The 25,510-nt window shown below is 41.3% G+C and overlaps 6 protein-coding genes across 8 annotated transcripts; 3 read left to right on the forward strand and 3 right to left on the reverse strand.

The window, feature by feature from the left end:
- Positions 1-1,046: 1,046 nt before the first annotated feature.
- Positions 1,047-4,622, forward strand: Spec2 (CDC42 small effector protein Spec2). The gene is made up of 2 exons (XM_011151348.3): positions 1,047-1,897; positions 2,245-4,622. The coding sequence occupies exons 1-2, from the start codon at positions 1,643-1,645 to the stop codon at positions 2,251-2,253; spliced, it is 264 nt and encodes an 87-aa protein (XP_011149650.1). The 5' UTR covers positions 1,047-1,642; the 3' UTR covers positions 2,254-4,622.
- An 89-nt stretch (positions 4,623-4,711) lies between these two features.
- LOC105189319 (Spaetzle domain-containing protein) lies at positions 4,712-12,168 on the reverse strand. Its single transcript, XM_011151346.3, has 7 exons — positions 11,807-12,168; positions 8,373-8,562; positions 6,969-7,198; positions 6,562-6,621; positions 6,260-6,363; positions 5,967-6,182; positions 4,712-5,455 (listed from the first exon to the last, which is right to left on the reverse strand). Exons 1-6 carry the CDS (start codon positions 11,861-11,863, stop codon positions 5,990-5,992), a joined length of 834 nt encoding a protein of 277 aa, XP_011149648.1. The 5' UTR covers positions 11,864-12,168; the 3' UTR covers positions 4,712-5,455; positions 5,967-5,989.
- Positions 12,169-12,654: 486 nt separating this feature from the next.
- Positions 12,655-16,583, forward strand: LOC105189316 (uncharacterized). Of its 2 annotated transcripts, none has more exons than XM_011151337.3 (6): positions 12,655-13,149; positions 13,494-13,659; positions 13,753-13,831; positions 14,932-15,134; positions 15,414-15,767; positions 16,164-16,583. In XM_011151337.3, exons 2-6 carry the CDS (start codon positions 13,537-13,539, stop codon positions 16,503-16,505), a joined length of 1,101 nt encoding a protein of 366 aa, XP_011149639.1. In that variant the 5' UTR covers positions 12,655-13,149; positions 13,494-13,536; the 3' UTR covers positions 16,506-16,583. The 2 variants fall into 2 exon arrangements, with proteins under 2 accessions (XP_011149639.1, XP_011149638.1); XM_011151336.3 differs by having other exon boundaries at positions 12,656-13,149; positions 13,497-13,659.
- A 135-nt stretch (positions 16,584-16,718) lies between these two features.
- Positions 16,719-18,157, reverse strand: LOC105189318 (ninjurin-1). Of its 2 annotated transcripts, XM_011151345.3 has the most exons (3): positions 17,879-18,155; positions 17,357-17,780; positions 17,140-17,297 (listed from the first exon to the last, which is right to left on the reverse strand). In XM_011151345.3, exons 2-3 carry the CDS (start codon positions 17,748-17,750, stop codon positions 17,191-17,193), a joined length of 501 nt encoding a protein of 166 aa, XP_011149647.1. In that variant the 5' UTR covers positions 17,751-17,780; positions 17,879-18,155; the 3' UTR covers positions 17,140-17,190. The 2 variants fall into 2 exon arrangements, with proteins under 2 accessions (XP_011149645.1, XP_011149647.1); XM_011151343.3 differs by having other exon boundaries at positions 16,719-17,780; positions 17,879-18,157.
- Positions 18,158-20,068: 1,911 nt separating this feature from the next.
- Positions 20,069-21,643, forward strand: LOC105189315 (uncharacterized). Its single transcript, XM_011151335.3, has one exon. It carries the CDS (start codon positions 20,225-20,227, stop codon positions 21,341-21,343), a length of 1,119 nt encoding a protein of 372 aa, XP_011149637.1. The 5' UTR covers positions 20,069-20,224; the 3' UTR covers positions 21,344-21,643.
- Positions 21,644-21,765: 122 nt separating this feature from the next.
- On the reverse strand, positions 21,766-25,422 carry LOC105189314 (potassium/sodium hyperpolarization-activated cyclic nucleotide-gated channel 1). The gene is made up of 9 exons (XM_011151334.3): positions 25,170-25,422; positions 24,768-25,006; positions 24,377-24,589; positions 23,868-24,027; positions 23,649-23,782; positions 23,385-23,572; positions 23,096-23,301; positions 22,696-22,905; positions 21,766-22,342 (listed from the first exon to the last, which is right to left on the reverse strand). Exons 1-9 carry the CDS (start codon positions 25,218-25,220, stop codon positions 22,049-22,051), a joined length of 1,695 nt encoding a protein of 564 aa, XP_011149636.1. The 5' UTR covers positions 25,221-25,422; the 3' UTR covers positions 21,766-22,048.
- Between the last annotated feature and the right edge of the window lie 88 nt (positions 25,423-25,510).

Raw genomic sequence — 25,510 nt, forward strand, 5'->3', positions numbered from 1 at the left:
TTTTGTATAAGTACGTTAAATGTAAATACACCGTGTCGAGACTCTTACGGTGTGTATCGCCATTATTAAGTTGTCCGATTACTCAGTATGTACGATAAGTAAGTTTACTTCCTGTGCGGAAAAAGCTTGTGGGAAGCATCTCCCTGAAAGAAATCCATGTAGTTGAAATATTTTACGAAGGTACGTGTTTATATCTGGTGCCTCGTGTTAGCGCTATGAAATAGCGTTTTCCTGGAGTTTAGCGTTAAACGCAAACACGACACGAAATATTCGATTGAAATTAAGGGGAAAAAAAAAGGAATAAAGAGAGGGAGAGAGAATTAATTGTAGATTAAGACCATCACGTTAAAGTATTTAACGCTGTAAATAGACAGACTGTGATAATTCTAACAACGTCTGCGTGAATTTAGGAAAAGGCGAACGTCCCACGTAAAGCGAAGCGACGAAGAGAAGAGAAAGGACTCGTTTTGAGAGCAAAGTTAAAGAGAGTCCGCAGGGCGGAAAGGGGATGTTAGGGGGAGGGAAAATATCGAAGATACACACACAAGAGCGAAGGCCTTTGCAGTCAATTTACTGTAAAAGAAATTAATATTTTAATTTATGATTTAAGCGATAGAGAGAAACGTGGATAGAGATGGAATATTTCGTTTTAGAGAAGAGCACACTTGTACATAATTTATTTAAATAAAATGTATTAGCTGGTACTATCTTCTCTTCTCTCTCGCCCTCTCTTCATCACTTTCTGCTATGATATTTTTCATTGTTGTCTCGGTACGGCAACGAACGATATATCTTTTTTGTCATTACCTTATTAAGTACCGCGCAATGCTCATCGATCGTGATTCTACAGAACAGTACATTTATTGTTACATGTACATTTATTGCTAAAAATTAGAAATACGACAACTGCGTTATCAGAGCGATAAATTCATGCATACCATTTATATACGTATTAATGCATTTGTGCAAAATAACATGCTGTGTCGACCTCTCTCAGTTATGTCTCAACATCACAAAAATATTATTTCTTTTGTTTTTACAAATGCAAGAGATGAATGTTAACTATTACGCAGTAAAAATATAAATGTATCAAAGAACGCGTCATTGGTTGACGTCCAGGCGTGCATATCGCAGCGTGTAAAACAGGCATTAGGTATGACAGCGCTCTCACTCACGCATCGCCTTTGTTCGTCGCGTCGCCGAAACGAGTCCGTCCTCATATTGCTTGTGTTTGCGTTCGTAAGGGACAATGTCCTTCGCGACTACAGGTCGTGTGTACCACGGAAATATTTATTTCGCTCGGCTTGGCCGTTAAGAACGCGCCAAAGAATTAAGACAAAGGTTAAAAGATTCGTGACGATATCCAGCCCCGTAACGTTCAGCAGACGTGCTCCTAACCTATACATTGTTGCGCGTGTTTGTCTAAACGCTGGTGCTATACTGTATCAATACCGTTCGTTCGTCATCCATCACCTACGTTTTGCGTCTCTCGCGCAGAGGAAAACTGAGAACGGAGAACGAGATTATCGTCCTGCCAACTCTGAGTCGCCGGATTAAACAAGAACGAGCTTCTTCTTTGAGGTTATCTACCTTCTACAATTTAACAACAATTCGTTCTCAAGGAGCTCCAGGATATCGCAAGATGGCCGGTAGCAGCGAACTTTGGGTGCAGTGTTTCACGTGCTGTATGACTCAGCGACCGGCGAGAACACGGAACGGTCGGTCGCAGCAGCATCAAAAGCTCAGGATAGACAGAAGCATGATCGGCGTGCCTACGAACTTCAGACATACCGCACACATAAGCAGCGGCGATGTGGACATGTCCATCGCACAGTTGGCCAATTTACAAGCACAAATGCAGAGGAAAGGCGGATATGACACCAACATCGGTGCTAAGGTATGTTCAAGGTTTGAAACCGTAGAGGTACCGAAATTTCTGGTGTAGTACTTGAGAAGTGACCCTGAAAGTTTCTTGTCAATGTATTCAACAAACTTTCAGCGCGTATTTGTGTCGCGAGAAATTTTCAAAAGAGAGAATATATCAGGAACTTCCTCTATTGTTTGGTAACTTCAGGTATTATTGCAGGACTTGTGCACAAGCCTTTTTTTATATATAGTTTCATGTATGCAATATAATAATATATGGCAATACGTTTGTATCTTGGAAGATTAATATTGACTGATTAAGAGTAAATCTATAAAATTGGGGATATATTTATTAACAAACTGTTCTCTCTATTGCAGGGGTGCTGAAAATAGTATTACGAGTAACATAGATGCGCCTGAGTGTATCCTGTGACTGACATTTAATACAACAGATAGATAGATGGAGAAAGAAAGACAAAGAAATGAAGGGCAAGAGAGCTTTACAATCTGACTAACGACGACTGATTTCGTTTGTTCTCTTTATTTTTCTTTATATCAATGTTCCTTGCTCGTCGAATGGACAATGAGTATATTACTACGCCTATGCATACGATTGCGTTTATATGGTGATCGACTAGAGATCTAAGATCAATATATGTACATTAGACGAATGTCCGAATTTTCTTCGGAAAGAAAGCTGCCAAACGTAACGTTATACACTATTATCTCGTGACGTACAAAATATTACAATTGTTTACAGGTTCGTTCTTCCGCCCTTGCGTTACCCGTTTGAATATTTCCAACTCTGCCGTGTGGTAGTTCTTCTCGAGCTAGCGACAGTTCGCTCGAGTCAATTTCGTATTGTCAGAAACTGCACAAATCACTCGCGCAAAGTGAACTTATAACTACATATATGTTGAGATTGTGTTTACGTCCTCTCGAATTATGTTTGTCACTTACGCTTCGTGCACGACACTCTTATATTAAACGAAATTATGCGCTTGATGTATGTTTGCGTTCGTATGCGATATATGATTATATACGAGGTGTTCGCAAGCTTGTTATCGTGAACTTTGTTCATATTCGGCGCTCATGCATCATCTATGACGAAAGCGATCCAGCGACGCGACTATAATTGTTGATCTTGGAATTCGCGCTGAAAACTGCGCATCATATTTACTCCGACGAGTGCGACTGTATGTGCGCGAACTTCGCCTCATGCGATTGCGAACATCCCGTCGCCCGGCTAATAATTAGCTGGAGACTCGCGGAGAGTTTCCGTTTTTCCGCCGGTTCGACCTGAAGCGTGCCGTTTCAGCTCTTAAGCGGAACGGACACACTTGTGCTCATGAAACGTCACTCATATCCGATCGCGAGGGGGAGCGGGGGGGGCACTTTGACTCGGTGACATTTAGGGAAACCGGTGGTGTGTGATTTAGCGACGGGCTTAGACGTATCTCGACATGCATTTAGAAATAAGCACGCTGTTTCGTTCGGTGCGTTTAACCTGGTGATATCCAACTGTTTGAGCATAAGCCGCAAAAACGAGCAAACGGAAGAAATTGCGGCTTGGAAACCAGTAGACAGTTTTACGCTTAATTATAAGTCTTGCAAATAGTGGGACGGCGGCTTAAATCGCTGAAATAGCAAGCCGAAGAAAGATTGAAAAATGAAACTTCAAACTAATCAGGTGCAGCAACGAGACTGTTTTTCTTGGTATGTGTGCGCGCGCGTGCTTGTTCTCTGTCTCTCGAAGTCGTGACTTTCGTCATAAGACAAATATTTCCTTGTAAAATGTATTTTTATATTCCACACGCAACACATCTCGGAATCCATTCGCCAAACGAATGAATGATCGATTGAGTACCGCTGCGGCGCGCGCGATACGCAACATTTATTTCCTTTCTCGTTGTTGCGTTAAGAGCGACGGCGATCTCCGCTAATAAACTTTTCTTGCGAAACTGCGACAGAATTGCGATAAGATCGAAGAGTGAGTGTGAAACGTTGTCGAGTGGTCACCACCTGTCGTTGAAGAGTGCCCGCTCTCTTGCGAGAGCGCAACGTGTGACGCGACGCAATCGCACGTTCGATCGGGGCTGGATTTGCAATTTTATAACGAAAGCCACGAAAGATAACGGCACGTTGCTGAATTAGTAGAGTATTCGCGTATTAGTAGAGATTAATTCGCTTTATTGATCAACGATTCTTTCGAATGTCGTTCCGTTTCGTTTTCTTTCTAACGCCGCTTGTGCGTATTCCCTTTCTCGCTATCCGTAGATTAAATTATTAAGATAATTGACTGCCCTCCGGTAATGGAGTAATTATCGATGTATAAAGAGGTCGTTGAAACTTGTTACAGCGGGTCTTAATGACTTCCTTATACATTGGTCGCATAATCAATTATATTGAGCGCTTGAAAAAGAAAAGAAACAAGAAGGAAATAAAATTAATTTATATTTAAAATTTGTCGAATGTTCTCGGCGGATCGTCCGAATGTGCGGCAAGCTCGATATCGCTTGCAATATCGAATAACATTAAGATTGTATATTCTATCGAAAGGCGAGCAAGAGAGAGAGAGAGAGAAAGAGAGAAACGCGACTCCGTTAAACAACATTCTAAATTCTGCCGCTGCTGTTGAAAGTTACTCGAATGTAGCAATATCGGGTGGCGATTCTAAGCGTGTATGTGTTCAAGAGCGACACAGAGCTGGAGAAAGGGAAGTCGCGAAGCGCGCGAATTAACGATACGCGACAAAACGCAACAAAACGTCGCACTTTCGTGCCCGCATTGGCTAACCGGATGCTGACGCGCGGACAAATCACGGCATACGTACACACAGGAGAAGAACAGCTCACTTTCTTTATTCTATACTTGATACGTAAGAGAAAATACAACGTTAATGTAATTCCTAAGACATACAAATATAAATGCGCATACATATGTACATGCGTGTGCGTATGTATGCGCATGTATATACATATAATCGTATCACATAATATCACATAATAATAATAGTAATAATAATTTTGTACAAGTTTTTTATCCTATTATCGAAACTCGATCGCGTCTGTTAGAAGAAGAATACCGTGGAGAATGCGCTTCTATTATTTATCGAGAGGAAAAAGCCAGAAATAACTGTGTCTCTTTGCAGAGATATGCACACGATCGCTTGTCTCCGTTAATTGCAGTCGTATGAATTATAACGTCGCTGATTATTATTCCCGAGAAGCGAAAGCACACATGAGAACTCGTGTGTGATACGCAACGCGACTTACTTGCTATCAATCGTCGTACTTTGTTAAAGATCATTGCAAGCAGACACGCAAGAATCTTCTTACTTACACTTAGTGATTTTCTATTTGTCATAATACATTGTTTTCCTTCGTAGTACGGAAAAAATGAAAGAAAGAAACTGATCGAGCGGAAGTTCGCCGGCTTTCTCTCTCTCTCTTTCTCTCTCTCTCTCTCTCTGTCTCTCTCTCTTGACTATGTTAACACCGGACATGTGACTTCGTAGAGACCACGTCGCGCATTCAAAGCTGCACAGGATATTGCACGTTGAGAATCACCAAAAGTCCCCTGTAGATTCCTACGAGGCAAGTAGAAAGACAAGATTATGTTCCAGGAATAAGTTGGATGCTTCTCGTTCGGAGGAGACACAGAGGAATAATGTGCAAAATTGACTTCGACAGTAGCTTGTGTTTATTTTTTTTTCTCTTTTTTTGCTCAAGACCGCGATTCTTTTCTTTCTTTTCTGTTTTTAGGTGGAAAGGATCAAAGAGTTCGAAAGGAGATACATGTCGCAACGGACGGAATCGTTCTCTCGGGTAAGAGAGTTGCGAAATCTCCGTTGCTGCGGTTAGACCTGCTTGCTATATGCAATCATACTAATTAATAAAGACGGTCGAGTACGTATAATCGAATTTCAAAATCAAGATGAACATAGTTTCTTCTTTTTTCTTCTCGAATGTGATCTCTACCGAACGTGAAAATCGCAAGATCGTCCGAGGATAACGCAACGATAACGCGACGTTACATCCGCTCGATTTTTACATATCCTGTACTTACAAACGTATCGCGTTATTCTTTTGTATACTAACTTTCCATCTTTCCGGCAGCCTGCTTATCTCGTTGACTTCGAAGTACCGGTGTACTTTATGTGGCAGCAGCAGCTCGCCGGGAAACGAAATGTATCCGTAACGACTTTGCCGTTGGCTCCTAATGCTACTAGTTCGCGAGAGATGTATTTCTGCTTGCACATGGTCTGGTAGTGATCGACAAGGCCGTCGAATACACTGCACTTCTGATCCTCACCGCTGCGAAATGGAGAACTCTCTCGTTGTAGATGCGATTTCAAATTTTTTTTTTTTTTTTAACTACATCGCGTATCTACCTGCAAAGCTCGACGCGTACACCTTGCTTGAAGTTATCCTGATTCACGACAAACAACCATTCATTGCGAGTGTTCTCCGCGGACTGCGGGAAAACCACCTTCTCCTACGATCAAGAGCACGTTCGCCATATTAGTGTGATATTCCGATACACTTATGTGTAATGCAGGTTGATCTACGTAGAAGAAGAGTTGAGAAATTTAGGGGGACGTGGGGAGAATAAACCGTCTCCGTAAATTCATCGACTTTTTCTCCTGCCATCCTGTCTGTATATCTCACTATAAAGTAACGTGCGATCACTTACATTGGAGACACAAAGCGACACTTCGTCCGGCGAATGTATTCTCTGTTCTATATCAGCCACCTGAAAAGACGCGATGGTGTCCACTGAGAAACTAAGTCAAATCCAAATCTAAGTTCCCGTAAAGGAATATCGCAATTGGCATCATCTTCACCGAGTTCTCAAGGGAACTACTGCAGAATTATTTACGATCTCTATCGAGAGGGTAAACTTTTCGCATTTTTTGCATTCAAATTTTTTGCACTTTCGATTCTTCGATAATAGTTCTCTAAATTCTGAGGCTAAAAACGTCCGTTTCTTTTTTAGTTCTCAATAAAAGCGTGACAACTGATGCGAGTAGTACGTCTTCTACGCCAGTTGCAATCTTAGTTTCCCGCGAAAGAAAAGATAAAATTAATCGAATTAATCACATCGATGCTCGTCAGTAACTTGAGGCTACTGTTGTGCTGGATCGCCATGTCCACCAAGTCCTTGGGATACTGTCTAACATTCTCGCAGAAAGTACTGCCGTGGCAGGCCGGTGGTTTCGCTATATTGCCTTTGCTCGTCGGGACGCCATCATCTGATGGGAAGACGATTTTTCCGTCCAACGAGTCCATCGTGTTCAACCTGGTGTCCACCTGGTGTCTAACGGTTGACCCTGAAGGAAGAAAATGAATACTTCAGCGATACTGCTGCAAGTGAAAATCAGCGACTTCTTTGAGTAGAGGTCTTTGCTCCGTGAAGTTCCTACAAGTTTCCTACACTTGCACATATATCAATTGAACAAATACGTTGACGCGAGGCATGTTGCACTGCGAATGATGATAAGTTCTCCAGCTGTTATAAATATATCACGCTCTATTGTTAATTAATAATATACATAATTATATATACAATGAACTAACGATTTGCGGCATTCCATCGCAAATATAGCTCCGATATTTGCACCGAGGAAAAAGTTATTCTAAATATATCTGAACTCGCGACTGAAAGTTGCTGCAACGTTCGTAGACGTGAACTCAAACTTTTAATTTTCGACCTCGATCTTTGCTTTCTTCGTATCGTAATCGATCGAATTCTAATCTCGACTATACTTACATTTGTACGCCGTAATGTAATTTCATTCTCTCACGTGTAGCCTATTCACAGTGTGATTGAACATTGTAATTCGATTATAATGCAATCTCAGTCTCAATCTTCAATGTATGACTTGTCACAGGTTTAAAAGATAAGCCACCATTTGGTAATGCAAGTGACGATTGAAAGATTAGTCAGGCTTTAAATTTTTCAATCTACGATCTCGTGCTTGAAGTGCTCATTTATTCTTATCGTTCGCGAGTCGCAATACCCCGCCCGTTATCTCAATGTAATTTAGTTCATCCCCGAGCGTATACAGCACGCATTTTTGCGACACAATTAACCATTCTTCTCAATCGTAACGAGTCACGATCTTCAACGAGTAATCCGCAAGATGTGGTCGCTGGATCCGAGCCGATTTTACGGCGATACATATCGGACTGCTTATTCAGCGATACATATCGGACTGCTTATTCGGAAAACTGAAGGTTGCATTGCGTGTATTAGCGAGGATAACTCGATAATACTATGAAGTCACTGCGCAGTAAAAACTGAAATTACATTGAGTTCACATATATCGGAGATAAAGATTCGACCCAGCGGAACCGGAGCAACAAAAGTCGAGAGATTACAGATTGGAATTTAGAACCGGTTTAATTGCAAACCGAGATAGCCGGCTGTTGCACCAGCCGCATGAATAACATCCTGTTTCGTGGATAATTGTACAGAAAAAAAAAAAAGAGACGGCAACATACTCTCTTGACTTTCCCAGGACTCTCTTGAGGACGTCTGCTCCGGTCTCGGGGATGTCAGAAAACGATCAGAAGTCCTGTCCGTCATGGTGCTAATTGTAATTTGCCTTGAGACGTCTCGTTTCATCGGTGGTCTCTTTGTTACTTGGCTAGCACGAGGATGTCCCTCGATCTGCTGTGTCGTCTGACAGACCTGCGGATTAAACGAGCGGTGGAAACGGTCGGCTGATTTTCCTGCTCTAAAAATAAGTCGCTTTCCCAGAAAATCTCAAGAGCGACGCGGAACACGCATCGATATGGAAAAGCGGTATGTTACGCGTTGTCTCGCAGGTAATTGCTGTCGTTATTATGCGAGAGCGAGATCGAGCGCATGTTGAGCGGCAGTGTGATACGAGAGATATGCGATTATTTTTCTGCATTTTCATGCGCATCCGCCGGCGGCTCTATGGAAATCCTTTGATCAGCGGTAAGCGTGCAAGTGAACGTTATTTAACCCTTTCACTGTCAGTGGGAAGTACACTTCCCACCTTTTCTTGATTCAATTTTGCGTTGTGAATCACACAATTTTGAAGAACTAATCGGGGATTTGAGTTTTCCAGATAACTGAATAGTTGTTCAGCACACATACTCCAATAGGCTTTTATACCCAATTATTCATTTGTGATTATTTATAACAAATCAAAGTTGAAAAGAAATGCTTCTTTTGGGGGGGAAAAATCGATTCCTCGGAGAATATTGAATGTAGAGGTCTGGAATTTTCACCAAATATTTTTCTGATGTACTACAAAAACATATATTTTTTTTCAGTACTTTTTTGCAGGTTAGATTTTTTTTTGCATTTTTTAGCTCTATTTTCCTAGTTTTTTTCGTTCTGTCGTCTCCATCTTATCCATACTATCAATATTAATTTATTCAAAAATGAATGTTTAATCTCTAGTAAGCATAAATACGCAGTATTGAACATTTTCTCAGATAAATTTTTTCCAGCTCGATCGAGTTCCATCGTCTAGAATCATATGTTCTCATTACGACCTGGTCATTATTTAATAATAATTGGAATTTTCATTAATTTTGTACATCATGATCGCTGATATTGAGTCCGTCATTTTGAATTTTGCAAATCTGACTTTAGATTCGTAATCAGCGGCCCAAAAAACGTAGGACTACCAAATATTTTAATAATTTTCTCAAGGGAAGTTAATTCACAGCAGTGAAAGGGTTAATGACTTAAGTAAATACACTTCCCAGTCAGAATCGTAACATCGATTCGACTTGGTTGATTTGATCTCATTCCCGCTGCAAACACGGGACTGGCAGAACGCAAGACGATACTTGGGGCGCATGTGCGTACACGTGTAACGACATTTCTTCGTCATCTTTGCGTTTTGGAAATCCATCGTGATGATACATCGACGGTATGATTTGAAGGTATAACGTGCGCGCGCTTACGCGCAGTGCGGGTAACTCCCCCGCTGGTGAGTCCGTTGAATTTTGATCGTACATCGCTTCCTCGTACCAACGAAGCGAATCGCGAAATATTACGCGTGTCCACGATTTCCAGGTATTCCCACCATCGCCGCCGCTTCGGTCGTAATTACACGATTGCTCGCACAACACTCCGCGTGTGTCGTCGCGCGTGTCCTTACTTCCGAAACACCGTTTCTCGCGCCAACCTTCTCCTCGATTGTCAACATGATATATCATTGAGGAGAAGAACGTGTGACGTTGGGAGCGGACGGGGATCCCGATCGGCAGACATATTTTTATTTTTTAAATATTATTTAAATATTTACATATATTTATATTTATTTTTCAATTATTATATAAATATTTTTTTCAAATATTTATTTTATATTTTTTTTCACATTTCTTCCATTCATTCCACCATACCAAAAATATTTATTTCACGCTTACTTAACGTTTATATTTAATTTTATTTTAATTGATTCTTCATTTTATTATCATAATGATTAAGAAGAGATACTTGTTTAATGTTTACTTAGTGTTTACTTAATATTTATTTAGTATTAATATTTATTAGTAATAATATTAATATTTATTTTGCATTAATAAAACTTGCTTAGAATTATTCTTAACGTTTTAGAAATGTTTTTTTTAAATGTTTTGTTAATATTTTTAAAACATTTTTTTAATATTTTTTCTCTGATTAGGATTCCACGTGGAAGCTAAGATGGAAACAAGTGCAAGAAAGAGTAATTACGTTTACATAGTAACGTAAAACCGATGTAATGATAAACTGACTTACAAATACTGCAGTCTGCGCCTTGAGCGACCGTCTCGGCGTGAAACCGACTCGGCCGTTCGCGACGTTGTAAATAGTGCCACATGTCACGTAATACGATGTAGCATAATTTGTGCCATATATATATATATATATATATATATATATAACGGCAATGCTGCATCGACAATTATTAATCAGTATTTTACGCTGCTCGTGTAAACGTAGACTGTGAATATTACCGAGTCAGATTGTCATAAATTAACGTCAGTGTCATCATATCCCAAAGGAAATGGACACACGTGTGCGAGGGGAGGATTCTCCTCGGGACCGAAACGGAATGTAAAAAGGCTAACACCCAGTCAGTGGCACCACAACGTTGATTCGACGTCGATGATGGTCGAATTAATCAACGTGTTTCATCGACCATTTCAGCGTCGAGTCAACGTTACGCTTCCGACCCGGATAGTCGTTAGACACGTTTCATTTTAACTCGCGAAACGCGCGACTCACCGCCGCGTTGTTTACGCGCGCTCAATTAACGCTTCGTTCACTACGAGTGTGTCTGTCACGCTCTCAGCATTATATATATTCAGATTGCTGCCTCACGTGATAATACGCACTCTCGTCGTGATATTTAGCTGTTAGCGGGTTAAAGGTCTCGGCCTTTTACTCGCGCATGTATCATAGCCGCCAAAGCGAGCCAGCGCCTTAATCGAAGATTAAGGGTCGCACATACACATACACGATAAAAACAAGAGAATTTCGAAAGCCCACACGTTATACATCGTTATAAGTCGTGTTTATACATTCGCACTCGAGTGTCGCAAGAGCCGCTTGCTTGCACTTTCTACACTCGATCGCTCCTCCGCACTCTCGCGCAGCCAACTTGTTCATCAACAACCGCTCGTTCATCTCGAGTGTTTCGAACGCGCAAGAGAGTACAACCGAAATGAGTGGCCCCTCGATCTCCCAGTCAAAAGCACAATGTTGATTCGACCGATTCGACGTCGATGAGGCTTAAGGTAACGTTGATTCAACGGTTTATCGATCATTTCAACGTCCAATCAACGTTGAATCAAACGTTATGGTTCTGACTGGGGACGGTACCCGTGCTGAGATTCTCAGTGTGCCTCACACTCGTGAGAATTCACAGGCCGGATCATGGAGAAATGAGGGAAGACATGGCTCTCACCAGAACTAACGCCAGGCACGCTATTTTCCATTTCAAACGACGAGCGTCCGGTGTCATCTCGATGAAGAGGAGGAGCCGCTTATTTTCTTAAGCTTCCGCGAGACCCGTCGACTGTCGACAACGATGACCTGCACTCCCACACTCGTTCCTCGGACTGGTGTCTGCAAGTCGGAGAGTGGCTCTATATCTGCGTTCCAGCGGCCACAACGAAGCGGCCAGGCGGACTCTCCGGGTGGAAGAAGAGGCGGACGAGCGAAAGAGCGAGAGAGCGAGAGGATCTTCCGGTCTAGGACGGCAGGCGGGGCGGTAAGAAGCAAGCGGTAAACCGCGACGTGCTGCGGAGGCGGCGGCGGTGGCGGCGGCGGAGTCGGAGGTGGAAGAAGCGAGGTAAACGAGCCTGGATACTCAATTTCCCATAAATGCGATTGGAACGCTTTTAATCGCAGACCGTGCGCGCACACGCACTCGTTCTCTCCTTCTTTCTTTCTCTCTCTCTCTCTCTCTCTCTCTCTCTCTCTCTCCCTCCTTCTCTCTTGCGGCGGGAGAGGTGTAAAGCGAGAGCGGAGGAGAGTGCGCATTGAAACGCAGCAGCGTGCCGAATTCGGTTGATTCAAGAGAACGAAGATATATATATGCGGTCCCTGTATCATTATTGTTCATCATTGTAAGAACGCAACGCTGAAGCGAGTCGTGAGGAACTTCTCTCTGGCTTTTCCGCCAGTGCCTTCCTGGACATTTATTCTCACATAAATTGTTGCGCGACAAGATGTGTGTGTGTGTGTGTGTGTGTGAGACATTCCAGAGAATAGTAAATAGAAAATATAAAGATATTTCCAAGACGTTTATGAGATTATGGAGTGTATCGTAAAATCGTCGACTGTAACTGCGTTTCCACTGAAGCGTCCACAATAGTGTCAGCCAGTTTGATAATATTCTTTCCTTTGATGAATATTCTTTTTTCCGAACATTATTAATTTGCATTTGCAATTCAGATTTAGATAGTCTCAGATAGACTTGAGACTTGAGACTCACCGGTTTTACCGGCCCCATCAGATCTAACCAAGATTAAAACCGTTTCAGCCAAAACTCCAACCATTTTTAACCGACATTTCTTTCACTGATGAAACGGTTCCAGCGAAGCCATGTTAGATGTCGCTATCGAGCGATCTAGCAGCTGATCGCTGACCTATCACCCCGAAATTTCTTGATTTACTTGGTGTGTGGCTACAGCAAGAAATAAGCGGGGTTGATTTTGTCGAGAACGTTTCTGAAAACTAGAGACCTCAGACTCCATAACATTTCCTGAACCGTCTTTTTACTATATTATTCCGGTGAAAGTTACAGTATGTTGAATTTTATCTATTTTTCGTAGAGAGGCGAGGCTTCAATTGTTTTGTGTATACAAAGTCATGTATGTGTGCGTGGTGTATGTACGCGGGAAAGATATACGCATTATGGTGATTTGGTTTACAAAATTGATCTTTCCCTTTGCATCTCTGCGGCGCATATATTCATCGCTTTGTCGTTTTATCCGAAAGAACGCGTTTCACTGTTTCCCAAGTAGAACAAAAAATCATGATGACATCAAAATGACCGAATCGTGATGAGAAAAAGAGTTTTCCTCATCATTTTGATGTCATTTTGGTATTCATCATGATGATTTTCTGTTCTTACCTGGGTCCTTGAGAAGACAGATAAATTCGTGGACGAAGTGAGAACAACTTTTAAGTATGCCCGATACTGTAGCAGAAGCGTTGCAGTTGTTGTGTCAATGTATTCAGTCGTTGATCCACGTCAAAATCGAACCTGATGATCTTATATCAGCCTACCACGACAATGTGGATCACGAGGTTGTAAGTATCATATTTGAATCGGCAGTTTCCCGTGATGCACTTGACAAATCTGTCGGTTACATGTAAGTGTGAGTTTCTCTCTTTTTTGATTAGAAATGCAAGCTGTGGGATACATTGTCGATTTTGAGTGATTACGCTGCAAGACTGAGAGGATATCACGATGTTACAAATGGTTTGTCTGGATTCACTTCCGTTCCGCGTTCCGACGTGAAGTCGCGCGGTGATAAGCATTCGCGCAACGATAAAACGATTAATTGCGATCCTCCTCTTATTTACGATCTATTACGGGTGTTGCAAGGTCCTTTCGTATCTTAAAGTCTTCAGTTCCCGTGGTTATACTACAGGTTCTCAATTTTAATACAGAATTAATTTCAATACCAGGTCAGTTAACAACATCTCTTTATTGTGTATATCGACTTTCATTAAGATCAAATTTACTCTTGGAAAATGGCAGTCCGGTATCTCCAATCTCAGCGAACATAATATTACATGTAACGTGCATGTTAGTTGCAATTTCCTACTCAACAATATAACAATATAACACATGTGTTATATAACAGTTATGTAATATTATGTTTGCTGGGATAATTCTGCAAGAAGTTCGTGTAAGCTACGTTACAGCTACCCAATTAATAGAATATTTTTTTAACGTTTTTTGAAGATTTAGTTTACATTTTTTCACATTTTTTCCATTCATTATACCAAAAATAATTATTTAAGGTTCGTTTAATATATATATTTTACATTAATTCTTCATTTAAAATAATGATTAAGAAGAAATATTTATTTAACGTTTAATTAATGTTTATTTAATATTTATTTTACATTAATAACTTGTTTAAAATTATTTTTAACGTTCTAAAAACATTTTTTAAATATTTCTTTTCTGATTGGGTATGTGTGATGCAGCATCCTATGATATAAAAGTCAGTTTCTCCATATTTTTCTTAAACGTCCCTTTTCTTTTTCTTTCTTGTAATATGATTTAAAAACGACATTTGAAGGATGTTTCTCATTGATTTTGAAATAATGCGAACGTGTGCGTCAGTTTTGTGCGCTTAAATTTTTTGAATTTAATACGCACCGTGCCAAGCGGTTATTTTATTCGCTTTGCGATAATATTACATTGAATAGCCCAAAACACCACGGACTGAATAAAGATCTCAGCGTGGTCATGTGCGCAACGAGCGTGCTGATTATGTTATAACGGCGAGATTTCGCCGTATCTGCAAACTGCCAATTTATCTTACATGTTGTTCATTCTATTTATAGATTGCCATGTTAGCATCTTATTGAGATTTGCAATTTTGCGCTACCCAGCGTTCGAATTTTATGTTCCGCAAGACAATGGAGGAAATAGAGTCTTACTCATAGCCTTAGCTTGGCTATTGGCGACTGAGGATGTCTTGACTTTGATTCAACGAATGAAACTCACCAGCACTGCTCGGCTCGACAGTTTAGACGATATTTTACAAGTTAGTTTCTAAATGTTTCACATTAATATTGATGTCGGGATCATGTCATGTGTATCGATATCATTTATCAATTTCACGTCTGTGACCTTTATTTATTTACAAAAGAATATCGTGCTCTTTCACGAGAGTTTACTTTATAAGACTAAAATTCCCAGAATCCGATATCTCATGTGCAACAATCTGATATGAACTGTTGTGTTAAATAAGCAAAATTATTTTTTAATACTTTTTATTATATCCTCTAATCGTTTCGTTTTGTTCAATTCTCTATCATGAAAGACGAAGAGCCGTGCTCCTTTATCGATATCCGATGAACTTCACAAAATTACGCACTTGAACGGCAAAGTGAACATGAATCTTCGGGAAATTTCCGAATTGAAACGAGAATGGAGCAGATTGGCGTCACAGATAGGCGAGGTGGGTGTGAGACGTTTTAGAAGTAAATCTGCCTCGTGTCAATATCTTCCGGACTTGAAAGCGTGCGAGATTGCGTTAACGAAACGTATAGTGTTGCTGGATGGGAAAGGTTCTGCCGAGGATCAGCAGAAACTGCGGGAATTTAATGACGCACAAGAGCTGCTCAAGATTCATACCAAATGGCTGGAAATACGGCACGTGTTTTTCGATTGGATGGTAAATCACGAGAAAGAAATAATAATTTCTTATTTGTGTGGCGTGTCGAGCGCTCGAATCTTAATGATTCGCAAAATGTTGAGTCATATACAGAGACTCGAGTCGCTCTGAATGTTACTTGGAATCGGAAGTTTCGAAAGTTTCAAACATTTAGCAATATATATGCAATGAGGCATGTGTAGATGGAAAGTAAATACCTGAGAAATGTGTAGAGAGAAATTGTAGCAACATGTATAGCTAAGATTTTGAGAAATTTCCGATTTCGATTTTGCAGTTTGAGTCTTGTCATACATTCGAAGTGGCTCGATAGACGAGCGTACATTCGATACATTTTTAATTCATTACTAAATATACTTTTTTCATTATATGATAATATGATAACGGCTCGCGTTACAGACCGACGTGATTCCGGAGCACACCACGAAACCCTATTCTAGCAAGATGATAAAAGGAGAACTCGAATATTTTGCTTCATATTTGCGTCACGTAATTGAAGGACGATGCAGATATTTGGAAATGTTTAGGAAAACGTTGCCGTTCGAATCGCGAGAAAACACCATAGATCCACCATCACGCTTAAAAAAAAGTCAGGGTAATAATACTGAAGCTCAGAAGTGTTTAAATGAAATAACTAAATTTATGATTGTTGAAGAGGATTCTCTACAAGAATGCGAGAAGCAATTGGCAGCCGAGTTGAAAGAAATATTGAAACGAATACCATTTGTTTATAGTTTATAAAAATTATTATTACATCGTCCCAGCTTTTTTAAAAAAGAACTTGTACGACAGTACATTAAAAGAGCTATTTTTATCGTATATCGTAAAAAACAAGTTATAAATACGAATGAGTAACTAAACTAATGAATAACTGAACATGACTAACTGAACATGGGTACGATAATATAAATATTATAAAAATATGTACGCGCAATTCACCCACACATACACACACACACACACACACACATACAAACATACATTCAACATACGCGCGCTCGCGTATGCAGAAATTGGAAATGAAAAATGGAATAAGTTGGCATTTTAAGATAGCAAGATGAGCACGAAGTACTCTGGATACCAACTCGCTGCATACAAGTAACCTTTCATACATTTTAAGCGTGTCCAAGTTAGCGTCGACGAAATGATATATATAACGTTCCCAAAGTTCGTTCGTTTCAAAAACAATTAACATCAGAAACATCAATCGTAATTAAATAATAAATTAATCAACGCGTCGTCGTGAGAAGTGCTACGCAGGCTGCGCTACGCGGCGGCCGTTGCTGCCGTCGTCGTCGTCGACGTCATTTGATCCACGACACCGAACGATGAGATGAACACATTAAGTATCGTCACAAGAAAAATACCGATCACCGTCCAGTTATTCGCCTTATTAGCCATACACATCTCATCGTGCTGTTTGACGTTATAGCGGCTGTTCCATATCAGGCCGATGCCCACGGCGACTTGCAGAAACAGACTTGTGCCGATCATGATGAGCGACGGGTAGAAGTACGGATGCTGGCCATCGGTCTGCAGAACGTAACGCATCTGATTCGCATTGGCGGACAAGAGCGCTAGGTCCATCATACCTTGAGCCACGGTCTTTTTGTGCTGATACAAGTTCACGTCGGGTGTGACTTGCGTGAGCGGTGGTTCGGGAAGGAAATCGTGGCTCTCGATGTTGGCTGGCGAGAACGGGCGTCTCGGTAGCAGCTCGTCGTCGATGACTCTGTCGTCAAAACCGATCGGTTGCTTGCCGTCAACCTCGCTCAGATTGTTCAGCTCGGGACCGATATTCATCCGTGGAACGTCTGGAAACTCAGTCTCCGCCAGCGAACCGGCGCGTGATCGGAAATGTGGCACGATATGTGCATTGTCAGGAAACGTCAGCGGCTTCGATATCTCGTCGGGTATCTCGTCCATATCCAACACTTCATCCTTGTTGTTCATCCCATCAATCTTGGAGCGCATCATGTCGTTCATAGGTGATGACTGGACTGGATCGGAAGTAGTCTGTACATCACAAAGGATTAGGATTAAGTCTAGAGGACTGAAGTGAGTAAATGCTAAATTAAATGAACTCGCATATGGCGAAAGGTGACGAAAATTACTTCACGATTTTGCGCTCAACTCCGAGTTTGAACGTGTATGTGACGATTGCAGGTTTATTCCGATGTCCAGGTGTCTCTCAGGAACCTGAACGTCTCGAAGCAATGAACGAAGGACCTCGATTTGTGCTCACCACTCTCGTTTAATCACGTCTCACTTACACTCGTTACTACTATACTACTATATTCGAAATCAGAGCACTGAGTATCACGCACCGTCTCCTGTCGCCTGTCCGGAGCGAATGATCAGCGCGGCGTTCTCCGACCCTACTGATCGCGAAACTGTGCGAGACAGCTGATTCATACCACCAGTTGAAGCCGTACTGACCACTAACTAACGTCACAGCCGCGTGGTTTCCCGGCATGAACAGGTCACGCAGACACACGCACACATGGTTGTAACTGCAATTAATAGGATGTTCCAGATAGCGAATTATGAAGTCTCGTGATCATTATTATGATAAGGATGATACAGGAAAGTCTTTTCGTAGCCTTAAAGCCTTCCGTGGTTACAGTACGAATCCTTGATTTTAATCCAGAATTAATTTAAATCCCAGATTAATTAACATCTCTTTATTGCGTGTATCAACTTTCATTAGGATCAAACTTATTTCTGGAAAATGGCAGCCAAGTGAAGAACACGGGAAAACGAAGAGACTTTCCGGTACCTCTAATATTTTTGCCCTCATCTACACTTCATTGGATATCCCTGCGGCCCCTGATCTCAAGTAATCGTCTCGGTATGGATGAAGTTTGATATCTTTATTCTGTTGCTTTGTTTCTTTTGTATGAAAAACTTCCTGCGACTTTCCGGCATGGAAGAAGAGAGAACTGGGATGTTCGATAAAGTTTCGATGATTTAGCGCGCGCACACACCTGCTGCTCGCGACCGGGCCTGTTCACTATCTTTGTTCTAACACTATACCAATGTTGTCACGTGCATAATTGCAGCGGAATACTCAGGAAGCGGAAACGATAACGTGTCGACACTCGCAAACGAGTATGACTTCGTGATTATATCGTCGTTTACGCCAGCACGTGATCTCGTGCGTAAAGCCGTAGGTTTCAGTCGTATTTCCGCGTCCAAGGTCTTCCTGCTAAACGGTAGGTGGAAGGGAGAATGGCAACGATCCAGAACAAGTTTGCTCATTCGTGGATTCGCCGCTACAAATAATTCCTCGGCTATGTTGACCTGTTTCTTTGTTTCTCGCCTTGTTTTCCTCATGATGTAATCGTTCTAATAAACAGACGCGATAAGGAAAAAGTTGCGTAATTTTCTTCTGCGTGCCTTCTCGTGCGTGGTCGCTCGAGATATTCATGAGGGAAAGAGAGAGAGAGAGAGAAAGAGAGAGAGTGTGTACAACGCACGATCTCAACCGGCGATCTGCAGGTAATATATGCAAAAATTTCGAGCCACACGCAGGAGCAACGACGAGTCATCATCGGTGTTTCCTACCTTCCCGGTGTTTTGCGACTCGTGACGTTCGCGTGTGACCTAGAATGTTACCGGGAACCTTTCCTTTTTTCTCAGTAACGCAGCCAGAATGGAGCCTTAGCAAAATCCCAACGCACGACTTTCCTCCATAGTTAACCATAATACCTCATTACCAATTTTCTTACGAGCTCGTTTCTTTCCTAGAACGCTACAATCCCTACACTGACCGTCTACGAATTCCCCGGTTTGCTGTGTGAGCCTGGTGCTAATAAATATAGCAAACCAGCTATCGAATTATTATGTCGCCAAGGAGACCGAGAGCCATCGAATTCCGCCACTCTCGAGTTCTCCGTCTGAGCATTCCTACGGTGATGTTCGGGCATTCGTACGTAATTCGCCGACAGTGGCCGAAGATGAAGAACGATTCAATGGGCGGCGAGCCCCGAATCGAAAGATGAGGTCATTCCGTGGGAAAACGTGCCGCTCGCGCGTCTCTCTCTTCCTTAAATTAATTCATTAACAGTCGCGCGTATACATTCCAGGTAAAGAGGAAGCTGACCAAGCACTGCGAACGAGCGTCTTTATTTCGGCGCAGAAACGATATGAGGACTGTTGGTTTTAATCGGATATCAGCAACGAAACGATATCGTCGAGAATTGGATTATACAGCATGCCGTTACTCACGAGCGACTGCGAAGAACACCGTCGAAGAAGAGAGGGAGATGATCTAAGCGCGAAGAGGTCATTGTCTAATATCATGAATAGCAAAAAGGAAGAGGAGAACCGAGTATTTCTCGTTTTAGCCATCCTCGATGGATCAAGTGAGACTCGAATGAGTTGATCATCGAGCCTACAAGATTCTTTTAAAATCATTTCTGTTGGTAAACGTAATTCTCGCGGTGCTTGGGAAGAAGATGAGCCACATGGAGTCGTACGAGTGTCATGGCAAATCGATCGCTCGCAAGGCCAACGAACCTCGCGGATGTTGCTGCCGATGCGGTCGCGATTCTGCGACCTCAAGGAAACACGCATCAGGATGCCCGAAGTCACGGAGAAGAACCGTCAACGAGGACAAGAGAGAAAAAGAGGAGGACGAGGGAATAGGCGAAGCCATCGAGACCAATTCGTGTTATGACAAGTTCGCCTTGGCGAAGAGGCTGCACGCAGAGAACCTGCAGCACCAGCCGCTCCCGGATAAAGTGGACGACCGCGTGTTCAAGAATATGACGGTTGCCGCGCACGGCTATCGTTCTTGCTCGGCTACCTGCGACGCCAAACATCGGAATCGAGCGAACGTCCTGACGAAGCGAGATCGCTTCACACCCGCACTCGGTTGCAAAGAGCCCAAGACCAGGATGGACCTGGCGATTTGCTGGGAGACTCCGATCGATCCTGTGTATGAGCCGCGCAAGGCAATGCATATCGACGGCTCTGACGGCGGCTCGGCGCCGGCGATTTTCGCTCTGATCCAGCATACGCCGGCACCGAAGAACCGCGAGCTCCTTGCTCACGGCCAAGAGGGCGACCATCGCGAGTGCGGTTGCGCGGGCGAGAAGGGCAAACGAGAGGCGAACTTGACTTCGGAGGATCGATGCTGCTGCGAGTGCCTCTGCGACGGCATGAAATCGGTCGCCATAGCGGAAGTGGCGGAACTCCCACGAGGCAGGAAGTCCGCGCGAATGAATTCCGTGCCGCGAGTCACCGAGCGTAGGTGTGCCGCCTGCGAATCGAAGGAGATCGTCGAGGAGAGACGACGGGATCCACGACTGATCAGATCCGCCGTAGGAATCGCGCTCGGTGTCGAAGGGAAGAGCGATGACATCCGTAGGAACGGCCTGCCACCGGCCAAGATGACAGTGCCAAGACCGCGAACGCCGTTCGCTAGACGAGCTTTCTGTATCGACACCTTGGCACCGCCGTTCAGCGTGATCCACGGCTGCCGGGATGCCGATTATCCGGAACATTGGCGCCTCATGTCCGTGTATCAGCAGTCATACAGGAACCCGCAGAGGAGACGAGCCCGTCACTTCTGACGCGCGCCATTTCCGCCGAGCGTGAAACGATCCGGTCGCCGCAGATAAGCGAGTGAAAAGTAGAAAACGAAACTTGATTCGCTCAATCTAATCTGTGAAACGAAGAAAACATTCCACGCATACGAGACGCTGACTCTCCAAAGCTGTTATTTTATAGCGTGATTAGTGAGAAATATGAACACTTTAAGTTTGTAAACAGAACGATTATTGTTGGTCGTTGATTCGTCACTATTATACTGAGAATTTGACGAACTTGTTGAACTTTTCGTTGTCTCGATTGTTATAAACATATAGTTGATATACTTTTCAATCTATTAAATTAAATGAAAAAATAAAATATATATATAGTATATATATATACACACACACATATATATATATATATATATAGTTAATGGTTAAATAATATGAAAAAATATAAATTGAGTATTTACGAGACGAATAAAAGAGGCGAAGATGACGTCGCACAAGATGACGTAGTATAATGACTTCGTTTGAAATCTCATACGAAATTTTTTTATTTCTCTTCTTTTTGATATTTCTAACATTGGATAACACTGGATAATACTCTAATATTTCATCACTGAACCTCCTGATCTCAAAAAGCTAATTAAATTCGCTTTTAACAGATGATTAAAAAGATTCTTGCTAGGACATCGAGTTATCAGAACAATTGGGCGCATCTGCTTTACCTTGTTCGCCAACTCAGTCCCTCCTCTTGGTCTTTATGCTACTGATGTTAATCTTAACGGATGTCAATGCCGAGGAATCTAGTTCGTACGCCTCCTCGAGCGGCAGCATTTGCTCCAGGAACGTGAGCGCAACGTTTCTTAGATGATTTAATAGATCAGGATACGGCATCAGGATGCGTTGGAAGCTGACGCGCGAAAGAACGTGCACTTCGCAATTCTCCACAGCCACGACGCTAGCGATCCGCCACTCGTCCTCCATCACTAATGCTATCTCGCCGAAGTACGCGCCGTCTTCCAAGTGGCAAATCTGCGTGCGTCACAGAACGTTTAATGAATAATTTGATTAATTTAAAGAACCTGCGCTTCGTCGAATCACCACAGTTTTGAAGGTTTTTGCGGAAAAAAGTAATGCATTATTCTTCCCGATTCTATTTCAGATTTAGCGTCTGGTCCATTTCAATTCAATTTTAAATGTAAAAGATATTAGTAAACAAGACATATGTTACAATTCACTAAACTAAGAAGAAGCAGATGTAACAGCAGAAGTTACATTAACATGTGGACATATAATGTAATATATTAAGGTAAAAACAAGTACTATATTGAATTCAACGGAGCGCAGGCTTAATTCTTAAACAAAAAGTATCACTGATTTTTCACCTCCTTTCCTATATTATTAAAAATGGCCACGGTGCCGGAGGCGATAATGTGTAATGCGTCGCCACGTGTGCCAGCCTTGATCAATACGTCATTCGTTATAAGAATCTCCGAATGCAGTGCGCCAGCCAATTGCGTCACTACTATCTGCGGCAGGTGTCTGAACAGCTCCACATTATTTAGCAGACTCGTATAGTTGTGTAAAAGAATCTTCTGAGACCGTTGAAGATTAAATGTGCAATATCATGCACGTAATTCATAATATTATATAAGTTATTTTGCACGATGTTACATGTTCGAGGAACAAGGTTGAGTAAGTTAATTTTTTTCAAACTAAACTAATTTTAAAGTTACTGAAATTGAATTGAATTTTAAGGAACACGAAACGCTTTTTTAAACACACCTCTCGCAAACAAGGTGACACATATTTTATAATTTGCTTGTCTCTCTCGAGCCCTTTTCTGTTATGAAAGTTATAATATGTCAGCAACCGTTGTTGCAGGAAGTATGGAAGTTCCTTATGTTTCATGTACTGCCGCAGCTGTTGAGTTAATTTCAAGTGTCTCTTGCTGGTGGAGTGAAACGTTGTCAGTAATTGCGAAAATCGTGCTGTAATGAGAATCAATTCGAGCAAAGAGATTGGGGAATATCGCTCAGTGAGTTTATAATATATTTAAATGTTATTCGTTCACCTAGCAAGTAAATAAAACTGAGAGAACCGAGGATAGTGAGAATTAAATTGTACACTATATCTTCCGTCGTGCACATATTTAAGTAATGTGCGGAGCCGGCTAGTGCAATGAGAGCTCTGTGCATACAAGCTAGATAAATTCGGAATTTGGTTTCTCTCTTCAACATGTAAGGCGATCGAATCCACGACCTGTAATTTCAAAATTTTCCTCGTTACCATCGTTCCCTATGACGTTTCGCTCGGTGCTTTTGATCAATTTACTAACTCGTCATCCGATCCGGCTAACTTAGCGACAACTAACGGTATATAATACTCCAGACAGGCAACCCAGTGCACGCATACGACGAGAATAGCGCCCACCTCCGCGATTTTATACAAGTGAAAGTTTATTCCGTACATCTACAATTTATTGATGTTAATTGTCACATGATTAGTTTTTTTTTTTTTTTTTGTAAAGAGGAAAGGGTAACACAGTAAACTGCACATAATAAAGTCTGCGTGAATATACGAGCATGATCCGTAGCCATAATATTTTGAGCAGGTTCAATGACTTCAGGTACCATACCGATTCGGGAACCGTAGTAAGAAGTTCTAAAGGTAATACAGATAATATATCCAAGACAAAGAATCCCCTCAAGTACTTGCTGCGAATTAGGATAGAATTGTTTGCGTTGCGTTTTTAACGGAAAAAAACTTATATTCTCCATATATACCGTTTAATATTTATATTTTTATTTATATTTAGATTTATATTTTTTAGAGTTAATAGAAAAATTTTGATCTCTACATATTTTCTCTAGGATAATACAGATTTAAAACAATTTGAGGGAAGCAATCAATTATAATAGAGAGAAAAAAGCTTTGTAATATAAAATACTCATTACTATGGAAAATTTCATAAGATGATTTTCTTAAAAGTATGAAGTATCATAAGTTCTGTTTGATAGTTGTAATTAATAGTGATTACTTTTACTTTAAGTTATTGTTACATACCTCGCTACGATTTTTGGGTTTAGAACTATCGATTGTGTTTGATAGTCGTAGTAACCGGTGAAAAATCGTATCGTTATGTCACAGATGAACACAACGTTGATCGTGTGATTAATATGCCATTTTTCGTGATTCTCAGAGTAGAACGTGAAAAGAGTCGGTGTGACTATCAGAGCTACTACGATGAACAGTGTCATCACGGTTTCCCATGTTATTCTACACACCCATACATACATATATACATATATATACATATATTTAATTTTGCTTCAGCAGTGGAGGGAAATTGTAGATACGAAATAACGCTTAGTTTTTTCGTCATAAAATTATGAAGATAGAAATTGTTTTAAGAAATTTGAATTTTAACCCAGTATTATTTTTTGCAGGAATCTACCTGAATGAACTGAAGGGATGAATCATATAGGGATAAGTTTGGATGTGCCGGCTAATCTCATAATAAAACGCCTTGCTACTCTTCAGATACCATCGCGTAAATGGATGTCTGCGAGACGCTATCCGCGTACTCAGGATCCAACGTCGCAATATTGGCCAGGCAGTTCTTCCAGGAATCAGCGTTGTCAGTGGATCTTCTTCTGTCGGCACTTCGCAAATATGTTTCACGCACGGTGAATGCTACATAAATGATTAAACATTAACAAGTGAGCAGAAAAGCTTAGACGAAAACTCCAACTAGGTAATTTATTTTTTATATAAGTATTCTTAGATAAGTATGCTTTTATATTTCGTTATTTTTCTTGCAATGATGTGTATAAAATTTTCTAAAGAATACGCGTACACGAGTATTTGGCACTATCTTGAAGTCCGGCACCAAAGTCATTAGCTCCATATCGTGTTCCTTAATCTTGTATTCTTGAAAGTGAATTCATGACGATATGTTTCTCGCATATATTTTATCGACTTGCTTTCTACAGTTGTAATTTACCCATGGTTTGTTTCTTCTTACTTTTATATAATAACCGCTTCTGTTATGAAAAAATAATATTTAAATGTTATATAAAAATATCTTCTCTAACTATAAAGAGTGATAGAGTTCGTTTAATTGTTGATAAGGTATTTTTTATCACTTTATGTATAATTAGTTGCGATTAATTACGCTTTCTAATTACACAAATAGTT

The sequence above is a fragment of the Harpegnathos saltator genome, unplaced genomic scaffold (genome assembly GCF_003227715.2).
Source record: "Harpegnathos saltator strain DR-91 unplaced genomic scaffold, Hsal_v8.6 scaffold403, whole genome shotgun sequence".
NCBI lineage: Eukaryota > Metazoa > Arthropoda > Insecta > Hymenoptera > Formicidae > Harpegnathos > Harpegnathos saltator.